Genomic DNA, 16311 nt, shown 5'->3' with positions numbered 1-16311 from the left:
TACACACACTACTATACATAAGATAGATGACCAACAAGGACCTGCTGTATAACACAGGGAACTCTACTCAATATGCTGTGATAACTTATATGAGAAAAGAATCTAAAAATGAATGAAAATATGTATGCGTAAAACTGAATTATCTTGCTATACCCCAGAAACTAACACAATATTGTAAATCAACTATACTCCAGTAAAGCTAAAATTAAAAAAAAACCCAAAACACTGCACATTACAATAACGAGGGTAAATGAATTTGGGAACAAACAATTCACTCTGGGTAGCAATGGAAGTATTTGGCTGTACTGGCGAGTAGCCTATCAGCCACGAGCATTCAGCACGCTGTGGTCTCAGTCAGTGTGTTTTACAGAGAAAAAGGAGAGTGACAGTTAATTTGGTAAGGCACATAAGTGAAAGGAAAAGAACAAGTTCGCATATTAAAGCCATGTTAAGTCAGGAATGATATGGAGATAAGAACAGTAACCAAGCCTAGATGTCCTCACCTCTACTCTGTTCAGTGCCACGATATTTCTAGACTGATACTTAAGAGTGATTAAGATTCATATATGAAATGACAATCTATTTTAAAAATTAAACTGGAAAAATGATGAAAATCCCTAAATAACAGACACATCTACTTGTGGCCAATTTCCTATGTCTTTAAGGACTGTGAAAAACTTACTTACTCTACATGTAGGTACAATGATGGGTTTCCTTCCCCGATGAAAATAAAAAATTAAGACTTTTAAGATCCTACCCACCTTTTTATATTGTAATAATATTCAAGCGACTATCACTAAAGAGTTTAAATGAATGCAGTATTTGGGGGAACAGAGAAAACCTTCCTGTTGCCAATATTTTAAAAAACAAATAATAAACAATTAGTTTCAATAATGCTGTAGAGAGTTGTTAAGTATTTCACAAGTGCAAGGTGAACTTAACTCATTAACCTCAACGGAGTACAGAAGGAAGAACCCAGAACTCAGTGGATCATACTGTTCTACGTTACTAACTTTGAGGGTTACTAATTTTCCCTTTTTGTCCCCCAAAGTTAGCTCCTCCCCAACTTAGCAAGAACCTTCTAAATATAACTACAAGTAGAATAAAGCAATTGGAGGAAGTAAAACCTTTTGTTTTCCTGCAACATATAAAGGAAAAAGAAAGGCAAAAGCAACGTTCAAAAAATAAGCAATTGTTATAATATGTTTGAATGAATTTTTTTCCTCCACTAATGTCTTGGAAGAGCAGTTATATTTCTCCTTTTCTTATTAGATGCTATTCACGCTTTTGAAATATTAGCAAAACACTCAAAAGGCAGAGCTTGGTTCAAGATGGCGGAGTAGAAGGATGTGCTCTCACTCCCGCTTGCGAGAACACCAGAATCACAACTAACTGCTGAACAATCATCGACAGGAAGACATTGGAACTCACCAAAAAAGATACCCCACATCCAAAGACAAAGGAGAAGCCACAATGAGATGGTAGGAGCGGCACAATCACAAGAAAATCAAATCCCATAACTGCTTGGTGGGTGACTCACAAACTGGAGAACACTTATACCACAGAAGTACACCCACTGGAGTAAAGGTCCTGAGCCCCGTGTCAGGCTTCCCAACCCGCAGGTCCGACAACGGGAGGAGGAATTCCTAGCGAATCAGACTTTGAAGGCTAGCGGGATTTGACTGCAGGACTTCAACAGGACTGGGGGAAACAGAGACTTCACTCTTGGAGGGCACACACAAAGTAGCATGTGCATCGGAACCCAGGGAAAGGAGCAGTGACCCCATAGGAGACTGAACCAGACCTACCTGCTAGTGTTGGAGGGTCTCCTGCAGAGGCAGGGGGTGGCTGTGTCTCACAGTGAGGACAAGGACACTGGCAGCGGAAGTTCTGGGAGGTACTCCTTGGCGTGAGCCCTCCCTGAGTCTGCCATTAGCCTCACCAAAGAACCCGGGTAGGCTCCAGTGTTGGGTCGCCTTAGGCCAAACAACCAACAGAAAAGGAACCCAGCCCCACCCATCAGCAGACAAGCAGATTAAAGATTTACTAAGCTCTGCCCACCAGAGCAACACCTAGCTCTACCCACCACCAGTCCCTCCGATCAGGAAACTTGCTTAAGCCTCTTAGATAGCCTCATCCACCAGAGGGCAGACAGCAGAAGCAAGAAGAACTACAATCCTGCAGCCTGTGGAACAAAAACCACATTCACAGAAAGATAGGCAAGATGAAAAGGCAGAGGACTATGTACCAGATGAAGGAACAAGATAAAACCCCAGAAAAACAACTAAATGAAGTAGAGATAGGCAACCTTCCAGAAAAAGAATTCAGAATAATGATAGTGAAGATGATTCAGGACCTCAGAAAAAGAATGGAGGCAAAGATTGAGAAGATGCAAGAAATGTTTAACAAAGACCTAGAAGAATTAAAGAACAAACAGAGATGAACAATACAATAACTGAAATGAAAAATACACTAGAAGGAATCAACAGCAGAATAACTGAGGCAGAAGAACGGATAAGTGACCTGGAAGACAGAATGGTGGAATTCACTGCTGCGGAACAGAATAAAGAAAAAAGAATGAAAAGAAATGAAGACAGCCTAAGAAACCTCTGGGACAACATTAAATGCAACAACATTCGCATTATAGGGGTCCCAGAAGGAGAAGAGAGAGTGAAAGGACCAGAGAAAATATTTGAAGAGACTATAGTCGAAAACTTCCCTAACATGGGAAAGGAAGTAGCCACCCAAGTCCAGGAAGTGCAGAGAGTCCCATACAGGATAAACACAAGGAGAAACACGCCGAGACACATAGTAATCAAATTGGCAAAAATTAAAGACAAAGAAAAATTATTGAAAGCAGCAAGGGAAGAACGACAAATAACATACAAGGGAACTCCCATAAGGTTAACAGCTGATTTCTCAGCAGAAACTACAAGCCAGAAGGGGGTGGCATGATATACTTAAAGTGAGGAAAGGGAAGAATCTACAACCAAGATTACTCTACCCGGCAAGGATCTCATTCATATTTGATGGAGAAATCAAAAGCTTTACAGACAAGCAAAAGCTAAGAGAATTCAGCACCACCAAACCAGCTCTGCAACAAATGCTAAAGGAACTTCTCTAAGTTCCTTAGAAGAAAAGGACCTACAAAAACAAACCCAAAACAATTAAGAAAATGGTAATAGGAACATACATATCGATAATTACCTTAAACGTGAATGGATTAAATGCTCCAACCAAAAGACACAGGCTTGCTGAATGGATACATACACAAGAGCCATATAATATGCTGTCTACAAGAGTCCGACTGCAGACCTAGGGACACATACAGACTGAAAGTGAGGGGATGGAAAAAGATATTCCATGCAAATGGAAATCAAAAGAAAGCTGGAGTAGCAATACTCATATCAGATAACACAGACTTTAAAGTAAAGAATGTTACAAGAGACAAGGAAGGACACTACATAATGATCAAGGGATCAATCCAAGAAGAAGATAAAACAATTATAAATATATATGCACCCAACATAGGAGCACCTCAATACATAAGGCAACTGCTAACAGCTATAAAACAGGAAAGCGACAATAAAACAATAACAGTGGGGGACTTTAACACCTCACTTACACCAATGGACAGATCATACAGAGAGAAAATTAATAAGGAAACACAAGCTTTAAATGACACAATAGACCAGATAGATTTAATTGATATTTATAGGACATTGCATCCAAAAACAGATTACATTTTCTTCTCAAGTGCACATGGAACATTCTCCAGGATAGATCACATCTTGGGTCACAAATCAAGTCTTAGTAAATTTAAGAAAATTGAAATCATACCAAGCATCTTTTCTGACCACAACACTATGAGATTAGAAATCAATGACATGGAAAAAAAAGATAAAAAACACAAAAACATGAAGGCTAAACAATACATTACTAAATAACCAAGAGATCACTGAAGAAATCAAAGAGGAAATCAAAAAATACCTAGAGACAAATGACAATGAAAACATGATGATCCAAAACCTATAGGAGGCAGCAAAAGCCATTCTAAGAGGGAAGTTTATTGCTATACAAGCCTACCTCAAGAAACAAGAAAAATCTCAAATAAACAATCTAACCTTACACCTAAAGGGGCTAGAGAAAGAAGAACAAACAAAACCCACAGTTAGCAGAAGGCAAGAAATCATCAAGATCAGAGCAGAAATAAATGAAATAGAAACAGAACAATAGCAAAGATCAATAAAACTAAAAGCTGGTTCTTTGAGAAGATAAAATCAATAAACTCCTCAAATCAATAAAATTAGAAATGAAAAAGGAGAAGTTATAACAGACACCACAGAAACACGAAGCATCCTAAGAGACTAATACAAGCAACGCTATGCCAATAAAATGGACAGCCTGGAAGAAATGGACAAATTCTTAGAAAGGTATAACCTTCCAAGAATGAACCAGGAAGAAACAGAAAATATGAACAGACCAATCACAAGTAATGAAATTGAAAGTGTGATTAAAAATCTTCCAACAGGGCTTCCCTGGTGGCGCAGTGGGTGAGAGTCCGCCTGCCGATGCAGGGGACGTGGGTTCGTGCCCCGGTCCAGGAAGATCCCACATGCTGCGGAGCACCTGGACCCGTGAGCCATGGCTGCTGAGCCTGCGCATCTGGAGCCTGTGCTCCGCAATGGGAGAGGCCACAACAGTGAGAGGCCTGCGTACCACAAAAAAAAAAAAAAAAAATATATATATATATATATATATATCTTCCAACAAACAACAGTCCAGGACCAGATGGCTTCACAGGTGAATTCTATCAAACATTTAGAGAAGAGCTAACACCCATCTTTCTCAAATGCTTCCAAAAAATTGCAGAGGAAGTAACACTCCCAAACTCATTCTATGAGGCCACCATCACACTGATGCTAAAACCAGACAAAGATACTACAAAAAAAGAAAATTACAGACCAATATCACTGATGAATATAGATGCAAAAGTTCTCAACAAAATACTAGCAAGCAGAATCCAACAACACATTAAAAGGATCATACACCATGATCAAGTGGGATTTATCCCAGGGATGCAAGAATTCTTCAATATACACAAATCAATCAATGTGATACACCAATATTAACAAATTCAAGAAGAGAAACAATATGATCATCTCAATAGATGCAGAAAAAGCTTTTGACCAAATTCAACACTGATTTATGATAAAAAGTCTCCAGAAAGTGGGCAGAGGGAACCTACCTCAACATAATAAAGGCCATATATGACAAACCCACAGCAAACATCATTGTCAATGGTGAGAAAGTGAAAGCATTTCCTCTAAGATTAGGAACAAGATAAGGATGTCCACTCTCACTACTATTATGCAACATAGTTTTGGAAGTCCTAGCCATGGCAATCAGAGAAGAAAAAGAAATAAAAGGAATACAAATTGGAAAAGAAGTAAAACTGACACTGTTTGCAGATGACATGATACTATACATAGAGAATCCTAAAGATGCCACCAGAAAACTACTAGAGGTAATCAATGAATTTGGTGAAGTTGCAGGATACAAAATTAATGCACAGAAATCTCTTGCATTTCTATACACTAATGATGAAACACCTGAAAGAGAAATTAAGGAAACAGTCCCATTTACCACTGCAACAAAAAGAATAAAATACCTATATGCAAAGAATAAAAGACCTGTATGCAGAAAACTATAAGACAATGATGAAAGAAATTAAAGATGATACCAACAGGTGGAGAGATATACCATGTTCTTGGATTGGAAGAATCAATATTTGGAATATGACTATACTACCCAAAGCAATCTACAGATTCAATGCAATCCCTATCAAACTACCAATGGCATTTTAAAAAATTAATTAATTTATTTATTTTGGCTGCACTGGGTCTTCGTTGCGGTACACAGGCTTCCTCTGGTTGCGGTGCGCAGGCTTCTCACTGCGGTGGCTTCTCTTGTTGCAGAGCATGGGCTCTAGGCATGCGGGCTTTAGTAGTTGTGGCTCGTGGGCTCTAGAGCACAGGCTCAGTAGTTGTGGCGCACAGGTTTAGTTGCTCCGCGGCACGTGGCATCTTCCCGGACCAGGGCTCGAACCCGTGTCCCCTGCACTGGCAGGTGGATTCTTAACCACTGCGCCAGCAGGGAAACCCCTATGGCATTTTTAACGGAACTAGAACAAAAAAATCTTAAAATTTGTAGAGAGACATAAAAGACCCCGAATAGCCAAAGCAGTCTTGAGGGAAAAAAACGGAGCTGGAGGAATCAGACGCCCTGACTTCAGACTATACTACAAACTTACAGTAATCAAGGCAATATAGTATGGGCACAAAAACAGAAATATAGATTAATGGAACAAGACAGAAAGCCCAGAGATAAACCCACACACCTACGGTCAACTAATCTATGACAAAGGAGGCAAGGATATATAATGGAGAAAAGACAGTCTCCTCAATAAGTGATGCTGGGAAAACTGGACAGCTACATGTAAAAGAATGAAATTAGAACACTGCCTAATACCATACATAAAAATAAACTCAAAATGGATTAGAGACCTAAATATAATACCGGACACTATAAAACTCTTAGAGGAAAACATAGGAAGAACACTCTTCGACATAAATCACAGCAAGATCTTTTTTGACCCACTTCCTAGAGTAATGGAAAAGAAACAAAAATAAACAGATGGGATCTAATGAAACTTAAAAGCTTTTGCACAGCAAAGGAAACCATAAACAAGACAAAAAGACAGCCCTCAGAATGGGAGAAAATATTTGCAAACGAATCAACAAAGGATTAATCTCCAAAATATATAAACAACTCATGCAGCTCAATATTAAAAAAACAAACAACCCAATCCAAAAATGGGCAGAAGACCTAAATAGACATTTCTCCAAAGAAGACATACAGATGGCCAAGAGACACATGAAAAGTTGCTCAACATCACTCATAATTACAGAAATGCAAATCAAAACCACAGTGAGGTATCACCTCACACCAGTTAGAATGGGCATCATCAGAAAATCTACAAACAACAAATGCTGGAGAGGGTGTGGAGAAAAGGGAACCCTCTTGCACTGTTGGTGGGAATGTAAATTGATACAGCCACTATGGAGAACAGTATGGAGGTTCCTTAAAAAACTAAAAGTAGAACTACCATATGACCCAGCAATCGCACTACTGGGCATATACCCAGATAAAACCATAATTCAAAAAGACACATGCACCCCAACGTTCATTGCAGGAATATTTACAATTGCCAGGTCATGGAAGCAACCTAAATGTCCATCGACAGACGAATGGATAAAGAAGATGTGGTACATATATACAATGGAATATTACTCAGCCATAAAAAGGAACAAAACTGGGTCATTTGTAGAGACGTGGGTGGACCCAGAGACTGCCATACGGAGTGAAGTACGTCGGACAGAGAAAAACAAGTATTGCATATTAACGCATATATGTGGAACGTATAAAAATGGTACAGATGAACCGGTTTGCAGGGTAGAAACTGAGACACAGATGTAGAGAGCAAACGTATGGACAACAAGGGGGGAAAGCAGCAGGGGGGTGGGGGTGGTGGTGTGATGAATTGGGCAATTGGGATTGACATGTATACACTGATGTGTATAAAATGGATGACTAATAAGAACCTGCTGTATAAAAAAATAAATTCAAAAAATAACACTCAAGAGGAAAAAATTTTCAATGACTATTAGTTCTTTAAAACACTAGATATGATACAATAATCAGTTTAGGGTCTGTTCAAATTTGAGAGCTTTAATTGGCCTGTGGGTGGGTTGGATGTGCTGTTAAATATTGTGCATAATTAGGGATGTGTGTGTAAACAAGATATTTCAGCATAAATTGAATTATTCTATCAGGTAATATGTAACACTATCTAACCTTTTGCAAACTGCTGGTCTCCTTTTTTTCTGTGAATACTGTCATACAAAAAAAAAAAAAAGCCTCAGTACTGAGATGCAAGCAAAGTTGACATTTTGCATAATCTGTGTTCCTGCCTGTCTTTTAATATTAAGTTGCTTTTTTTCTTCTAACATAAGAAGATGTTAGCAGACTAAAAGAAAAGAAGGAGAGGGAGAATAATATTTTATGAGGGTTTCAAATCTTATTTTAAACCAGTGAGGAAAAATAATGTACATGAGTTGTGGTTCACAAATTGATTAAGAATAATGATGTAGCCATGATAATACATCACATGATCATTGAACATGGCCCTCAACAAACTGGCCATGAACTTAATCATTTACTATAACTAGTCAGTCAAATAGAAACTCAGCCAAAACAAGTCTGTCTGATTATAGTCATAGTAGGAATAAGCCTTTATACCTTTTACCTTGCGGGTTATTTTCTCTAACACATCCAAATAAATCATACACGTGAACAATTCAGCTGTAAATAATATATGGAAAATCTTTAACCAGTAACTCTAAAAGTCAATACTAGCTTATATATGAAACATAATAAGCAATAATTCAAAGTCTTCTTGGTTACTGAAATTCTCTGAGAAAAGAAATTTCACTACTCAATTGCTAATGAGTAATTGAAAAGTGGCAAACTGGAAGGGCTTTCGGCTGTTGGAAAGTTTGTGGTTTCCCCATAACCAGTAACGGTCAACGTGACCAAGAATTATTCTTCAGTGCCCACCTGCAACAGTTCCCTAAAATTAAAAAGCAATGTTGGGCACTTTTAATATCTCAGAATATAGTTCATCAAAGCTTGTAATTTTACAGATTGAGAAACTAAGGCTGAAAAAGATAAAGAGATGTATCCAAAGTTACAAGATGGTGGCAGAGCATGACCCAGCACTGAAAACCTTGCAGGAGGTTCATGTGACTCTGGGTCAACTGCAGGGCCACCTCTATGCCTTTATCACCACAGCCTCTACGTGTGGCCCAGGCTCAGCACAACAGAAACCAGAATCTTTTAAAATTATGATTCTCTGGGACTTCCCTGGTGGTACCGTGGCTAAGACTCCGTGCTCCCAATGCAGGGGGCCCGGGTTCAATCCCTGGTCAGGGAACTAGATCCCACATGCCACAACTAAGAGTCCACATACTGCAACTAAAGATCCTGTGTGCCACAACTAAGACCTGACCCCGCACAGCCAAATAATAAATAAATAAATGTTTAAAAAAAAAAACCCAAAACACTATGATTCTCAACAACCTCAAAGTTAGCGCTGTGTCTCCTACCATACTACTTATAATGTCATTAGCAGAAACTCTCACTTGGTACATGTGTTACAGCTAAAAAAGAATATCAAAACCACCTGTGATTAAATTTATGAAAACAGTATTAAGCAAACTTTTATTTTCTGATGTAAATTGTCTGATTTAAAGAAAAAGGAATGCATTCTTTCATCATCAACAAGAGAGAACATCTGACATCAATTAACTCTCATCTACTTTAAAGTGAAGAATTAAACACAAAATTACCTTTGAAGGTTTCAAGTTCCTTCCTGTAGGAAAAAAAAGATATAAATTTATTAATCTATTCCCAATGGAAACTGCTCTTAGATTATAAAGTTTTAAGTACTTCAAATGCCCAGAGTGGTATTTCTAGATGCTCACATGTCAATTATACTTCAGTGAAATTACCAGTACAATTAGCCTAAAGCTACTATTTTCAGTTTTTCTGCTATTACCCTATTAATGGCTCAAAAAAGTTCTACCAAAATTTAAACTATTAAAACACTGAAATACTTATAAGAAGACATACAGCATTTTAATGCCAGCTAGGAACCATCTAGTATATGTAAGAATCAGTTTATAAAAGCACTTAACAATTTTCCCTCCACTGATAAATATTAAACAACAGATTTTTTAAATCTTTAATTAAAAATCATCCAGAATAGGAGCAGTGTTTTCCCCTGTTAAATGAAAGGGAAGAGCATATATCAAAGGACTGAAGTCCATAGATCATCCTGACACAAAAGGGCCAAGCCTCCAGGAAATCCTCTGGTTTGTAATTTTGTCAGTGTCAATTAGCGATGCTGAAACACAAAGTTTCCTGGGGAAGTGTAAAGCCAGGGAAGATAGATGAAAAATCATATAACAAAACATTTTTTTAAATAAATCTATTTATTCATTCATTCATTCATTTATGGCTGTGTTGGGTCTTCGTTGCTGCGCATGAGCTTTCTCTACCTGGGGCGAGCGGGAGACTCTTCGTCGTGGTGTGCAGGCTTCTCACTGCAGTGGCTTCTCTTGTTACAGAGCACAGGCTCTAGGCACGCGGGCTTCAGTAATTGTGGCACGCAGGCTCAGTAGTTATGGCTTGCAGGCTCTAGAGCGCAGGCTCAGTAGTTGTGGCGCACGGGCTTAGTTGCTCCGTGGCATGTGGGAATCTTCCCGGACTAGGGCTCGAACCTGTGTCCCCTGCATTGGCAGGTGGATTCTAAACCACTGTGCCACCAGGGAAGTCCCCATAATACAAAACATTTTTGACAAAGAAGTCAAAAGCAAGTTTTTTTCAGGTTTTCCTTTATAATTTTGTAATTATATTTTTCTCATTATCAGTACTAATAATTTTGAGGAGGCAAATTCATTTAGTAAAGGTTTGTTATCCCACTCAAAATATGAGACATTTCTTTTATTTGCATGTACGTTTTACTAAAAATCTAGAGCTATTTTAGATTCTCAAATCAGTATTCCACATTGCTAATTACAATACCCGTCACGCTCCAAAACAGTTGACTACAATGAACAGCTGGCTGGTGGAACTGGCAAGGTGCCACTGAAAAGCCAATATTCTTGTAACAGCCAAGTGAAGGTTCTTAAATCAGATGGTCATCTCACCCCTCTTTTTTTCTAAAAATACCAACTCATGATAATATTGCCCCAGCACCACAGTTCATTAACTAAGAAAAAAGAATGTTATTTTCAATCCTATCATTTTTAAAAAAAAGAGTGCAATTGTTTCCCTTGAGCCAATAGCTCAGCTGCATTCTTAAAAGACTAGGTACAAAGTAAACATGCCTAAAACCTACGTTACACTCCAATAACGGGATGAAAGCCGAAATAGCCCTGGCGGAAAGGCAACATGTATTGTAAGAGAATATCCTGAAGAGATACCTTCAATCTACTTTTTTTTTTCTCTACTTCTTACTGATGCCCTCGTGTGAGCAATCCCCTAAGGCCACCAGGGGTGGACAAGATGACGGAACACTCAGTTCAGTATTTAGGAAGTAATTCTTTTCTCCCCGATTACAGTCTTTAGATAGTGTCTGCCTTCCTTCTTTTAGAACATGCAGGAGTAAACAAAATTTCAAAAAAGCACCTCCTGTTTTAAAAAGGTGAAACTTGGAGTAATGATTTCAGACATTGTTTTTCCCTTACTCTCGCCCTGAATACTAAAAACCATAAAGCGAAGAATCCAGTGTCTACTTTATTAATGAGTCATTGCCTAATTGAGGGAAGCTTTCACATGGAAGGGAAGCTTACCATGCCCACCTTCCAACCTTCTGGCTGCCTCATCAAAGCAACGGAAAGCTGCTATGAGAAAAGAGGAAAGGCGAGCCGGGTGCTCTCCCTAGACACCTCTGCTTACAGACTGTCATGGCCCACAGCAGTTCAAGAAACTTCCTCTCAGGAAGTAATCCACTCCTGTACCCAATTCCTAAGAAAGAAGACTGGCTGAGGTAGTGGTGGTACAGATAACGGTGGTTTAAGCTAAAAGTCAGTACTACGGAACTTTTAAAGAACTGATAAAGGAAATCAGTAGCACTGAAAGCCTTGAAGTGTTGTAATTTTTAGGGCAAACTCCACAATGTCCGAGGTAACAGCATCTGGAAATACAGAAGATGTAAGAGAAGGGAGGGAAAGGCACGTCAAGCAGAGGTAACGGTGGAAGTGAAGCCGTGGAGGCTGAACGGTGTGGGTTATCTTTAGGAAAGAACCATTCAGAAGAGCAGGCTGAATGAAGAGAAAGTAGTGGGAGATGAGGCTAAAGAGGTAGAGGATTCTGAGTGCCAGGCTAAAAGGATTTGGTTTTATTTTTAGCAGGAGAAAAACTTGAGCAAATCTGTGCTTTGGGAAGAACATTCTAGCCGTGATGGACAGATGCACTAACGAGGGGGAGCATAAAGCAGGGAGCACTCAGGAAACCATCAGAAGAGTTTGAAGAAGAGCCAACTAGTGCCTGGAAAGGGCAACATAAGTGGCAATGGCCATGAAGAGAGGGAGTCCAATTTGAAAAACGCCATGGAGAAGACTCAACAGACCATGGCAACTGATGACATGGGCACAAGTACATAACCATGAGAGTTCTAGTCTGGATCACTGGAAGGAAAGGGAATTCGTTAGCAGAACACTTAGGAAGAGGAGCAGATTTTGGAGGGCAGCGCATGAGTTCAGTTTGGAACTTAATGAAATAATCTGGAAGGTAGGAAACCTAAGGCTGGTGATGCTGAAAGACATGACTCCCATCCCCTGAAACCCACTCAGGGATTCAGCTCCCCCACTGCCCGTTCAGTCCTGAACCTACTCCAGCTTGGCTTCCACACCCCACCACTGCAAAGTGAGGGTCACCAGCAATCACCAAGCTGCCGAAGGCAATGCTCACTCTCAGTTTTCATCCAAATCCCTCAGCAGAATTTGATTCCTTGAGAAAGTTTTCTCTAGTTTTTCTCCTTCTCCCTCAGCTCCTTCTGCTACTTCTCTACCCCTTCCAGACCACTAGATGCTGGAGCTCTGCCAGCCTGGTCCTGGGCCCTCTGTGTAACTTATATTCTCTCACAAGGCAATTCATTCAGCTATGCAGCCTTAAATACCATCCACATACTGACTTCCTGATTTATACTTCCTGTCTTGATCTCTTCTTTGAGCTCCAGACGCAAATGCAACTGCCTATTTGAGAGCTCTGCTCAAAGTGGAGCAGGCTTCCCAACAATACCTGTAAAAGAGCCTGTTCGGGCTTCTCTGGTGGCACAGTGGTTAAGAATCCATCTGCCAATGCAGGGGACACAGGTTTGAGCCCTGGTCTGGAAAGATCCCACATGCCGCGGAGCAACTAAGCCCATGCGCCACAACTACTGAGCCTGTGCTCTAGAGTCTGCGAGCCACAACTACTGAGCCAGTGCGCCACAACTACTGAAGCCCGTGCGCCTAGAGCCCCTGCTCCGCAACAAGAGAAGCCACCGCAATGAGAAGCCCGCACACCGCAATGAAGGGTAGACCCCGCTCGCCACAACTAGGGAAAGCCCGTGCGCAGCAACGAAGACCCAATGGCAGCCAAAAATAAAGTAAATAAATTTAAAAAAAAAAGAGCCTGTTCTTCCTTCAGTCTCTCTCATCTCAACTCATGCCATTACCAAGTTCCTCAAGCTTTGGTTTATCCATCTCCCTCCTTCGCCACACCTAATCCATCAATATATCCTATTAATTCTATCTCAAAACATATCCTGAATCCATCCATTTCTCCCCATCGTCACTACTGTCATGATGATAAATATCGTGCCTTGGATAAATATTCATTTTCTCATACTGAATGTAATCTTTGATCATTCATTCAACAAAAAATGTACTGAGCCTTAGACACTAGGAATAATGTTAGGAATAGCAGTAGGAATAATGCTCAGGTTGGGTTATACACGTTCCATAACCTCAAGCAACTTTAGTGAGAAGAGACAGAAGTAAAGCAACAGTTAGAAACTGATGTCATAGATTAGTGCTCTGATAATGCCAGCCATGCTGAGGATTTTCTAGGAATACAGAGGAGGGAGCAACTCACACACTGTGGGTTGCCGGGAAAGGCTTCCTGGAGGAGCCAGGATTGAACTGAGTTTTGAGGGAAAGTATAACTGATGACGACAGGTAACACTGATTGAAAACATGGCAGATGCTTCACTCTTGATCATTATTATGTCATACTCGCAGCTAACTAAATGAAAAAGCATAGGTGACCAGGAGTTCTAAGTTCTGGCTACTCTCCAAACTCTTATCCAAGTTCACCTTTTCCATGAAGATATCCTTCACACTCAAATGGCCATCTCCCCTTACCTCAGCTCCTATAGCACTCAGGTCCATCAGTTTTATAACACCTGGTGCACTGCCTTGTAATGCAGTGATCTCCATGCAGGTATCATCTCTACAATTACACTGCAGAGATCCTAAGTGCAGAGATCATGTCGCATCCGCCCTGATCACACATGTGCAAAGAGTCAGACACAACAGACACTCTGCAGCAAGTCATGATTATCAAGTATGGTGGCTGCAGGATGACTAAGAATAGCTGCTTCTTCAAAGAAGCCTTTGCTAGGACTAGGGAGGGTTTTATTCTTTATAAAAAAGTTTGACCACATAGTCTCTCATCTGATAACAACGTGTTTGCCTCTTGCAGTTTCAAAAATCTGAGTCTCTTCTTTTTCAAAGTTTAATAATATTTTCAGAAGATCCAATAAGTAGAAAGAATTGAAATGCCTTCCTTTAGATTTTACCATATTTTAAATTTTACTCAATTCAGCAAAGGCCGTCACAAAATTTAGCATAACCAACCCTGAAACTAAAACATTCACCAAATAACACCAGACTCAAAAATCTAATATTTCCAAAGGGCGAAACTGCTATTTAATCATTTTCTCTACAGGGGTTGAGTTACGAGGGCAGAAAAAAAAAAAGCATCACATTAATAAATAAATCTATGGAGTGTTGCAAGAAGTATATTAAATCTGTATACGTATAGAAATCAACTAAATCAGACCCACAGATGCAAACTTAATAGACTGGAACCACTGGATAAATGTCTCCATAAACACAATCATCTCACAGATGGAAGCACACTTTCTCTAAACACTGAACTGCTTCCCCAGGACAAATCCATGATAAAAACCTTACACAATGATTCTCTATGGCAAAATACCACATTCAAAATGTGAAGTGCAAAATCAACTCTCACATTTTTCTTCATATTTGAAAATGTTTAGGGGAAATTGTTTTAAAAGTATGATCAGCAATACTTTCTGTATTGAACACAGTAGAAGAGTGTCCCTTTGTTATGGCTGATGGATAGGAAAGTTCATAGGAAAGATCTTACAAGACCTCTTTCACAAAAGACCGGCTACTATTCACTATTACCCAATCTTTTGTTTCTTAGCATTCTACAGTCATGAAAATGTGTACCCTTATGCACTTGGTGAGTTTGTGGTTAAGAGGGTAGAAAGTGGATGAGGTGGCGCTGGGGGAGAGCTGGCCTACCTGCTTGAGGTAATTTTCACAAAACTGTATCTTAGAAGTCCCTGCTGTCATTTGCTCCTTACACAGGTACTGTGGAGGGGCATGTGTTATAGAACAAGATCTTTTTAATACATAGAATGGGAGGTGGCAACAACCAAGAACAGAACCCAAGAGAATAACAGAACTAAAGCATCTACAATGGCAACTAGACACTAACCTACAGTAGAGAAGAAAATTTAGGATATGAGTGTTATAGAAGTTAAAAAAGGACAGTTTCAAGAGGTCAGGTACATGAGGACTGATTTGTCAATGGGCTTAGTTACCTAAAGACTAAGAAGAAAAATACAGGTTAAATATTTAAAGTGCATCATGGATTTGGTCTCCATGAACGTCTCAATATGACACAACCTGTATACGATCTTTCTCTAGAACAATATTTTAACTTCAGTGTGCCATGCATCTTGTCCATTCACAAGCAACCTGTCAGAATGATCTACCTCGTTGGCTATTAGCTATTTTTGTATTTCTACAAATATTCCTCAGCTTTGTCTGGGATACAGTTCATTTATTTGGAAACAGTTTGATCTTTCTGATGTTTGCTTTTATGCTTAGTTAAGCAGGTCTGGAACAGGGCTCGGTCAAGGGCTAACTGTACCCCTGCTGAAGGATATGCTCCTGAGTGCTCTGCCTGGTACCCCAGGAACTCTAAGCTTTTTCAGTCTGGCCGCTGGGCTCAGGCACAGTGCGAGGATGTGAGTGCCGGGCACTGCTAACTGACCCTTTTTGATGATATCTCCTCCTGCCTCAGGTGGTTTCCTCACATGAATTACCGGTCCTCTGCTGAATATTCAGGGGAGCTTTCTGCAGATTTTCGGTATCCTCTCTCCCTGGTACTGTGTCCTGTGAACTCTGGCTGCCTTGGGTCCCCAGGCGCTCAGCTGTTCTTCAGTTCAGAGAGTCTGCCAGGCTCTACCTGGGCCCCTCCCTGCACTTAGCCTGGAAACGCTCAAGGCAGGATGCTGGGGAAACCGCAGGGCTCGTTCCACCTGTTTCCTATCGATCAAGGAGATCACTTCTCTTCTTTGCCCAATGTCTTCCAAAGTGT

The 16311-nt window shown here is 40.0% G+C and overlaps 1 protein-coding gene across 1 annotated transcript in view; it reads right to left on the bottom strand.

The window, feature by feature from the left end:
* Positions 1 to 16311, bottom strand: part of DTNBP1 (dystrobrevin binding protein 1) — a 119733-nt gene that overhangs the window by 57929 nt on the left and 45493 nt on the right. The window contains exon 7 of the mRNA XM_060163654.1: positions 9471 to 9493. Within this exon, the coding sequence (XP_060019637.1) occupies positions 9471 to 9493 (23 nt within the window). The remainder of the gene's footprint in view (positions 1 to 9470; positions 9494 to 16311) is intronic.

This window comes from Lagenorhynchus albirostris, chromosome 10 (genome assembly GCF_949774975.1).
Source record: "Lagenorhynchus albirostris chromosome 10, mLagAlb1.1, whole genome shotgun sequence".
Taxonomy (NCBI): domain Eukaryota; kingdom Metazoa; phylum Chordata; class Mammalia; order Artiodactyla; family Delphinidae; genus Lagenorhynchus; species Lagenorhynchus albirostris.
Note: the sequence above shows the minus strand (reverse complement) of the source record. Positions and strands in the feature narration are given on the sequence as shown.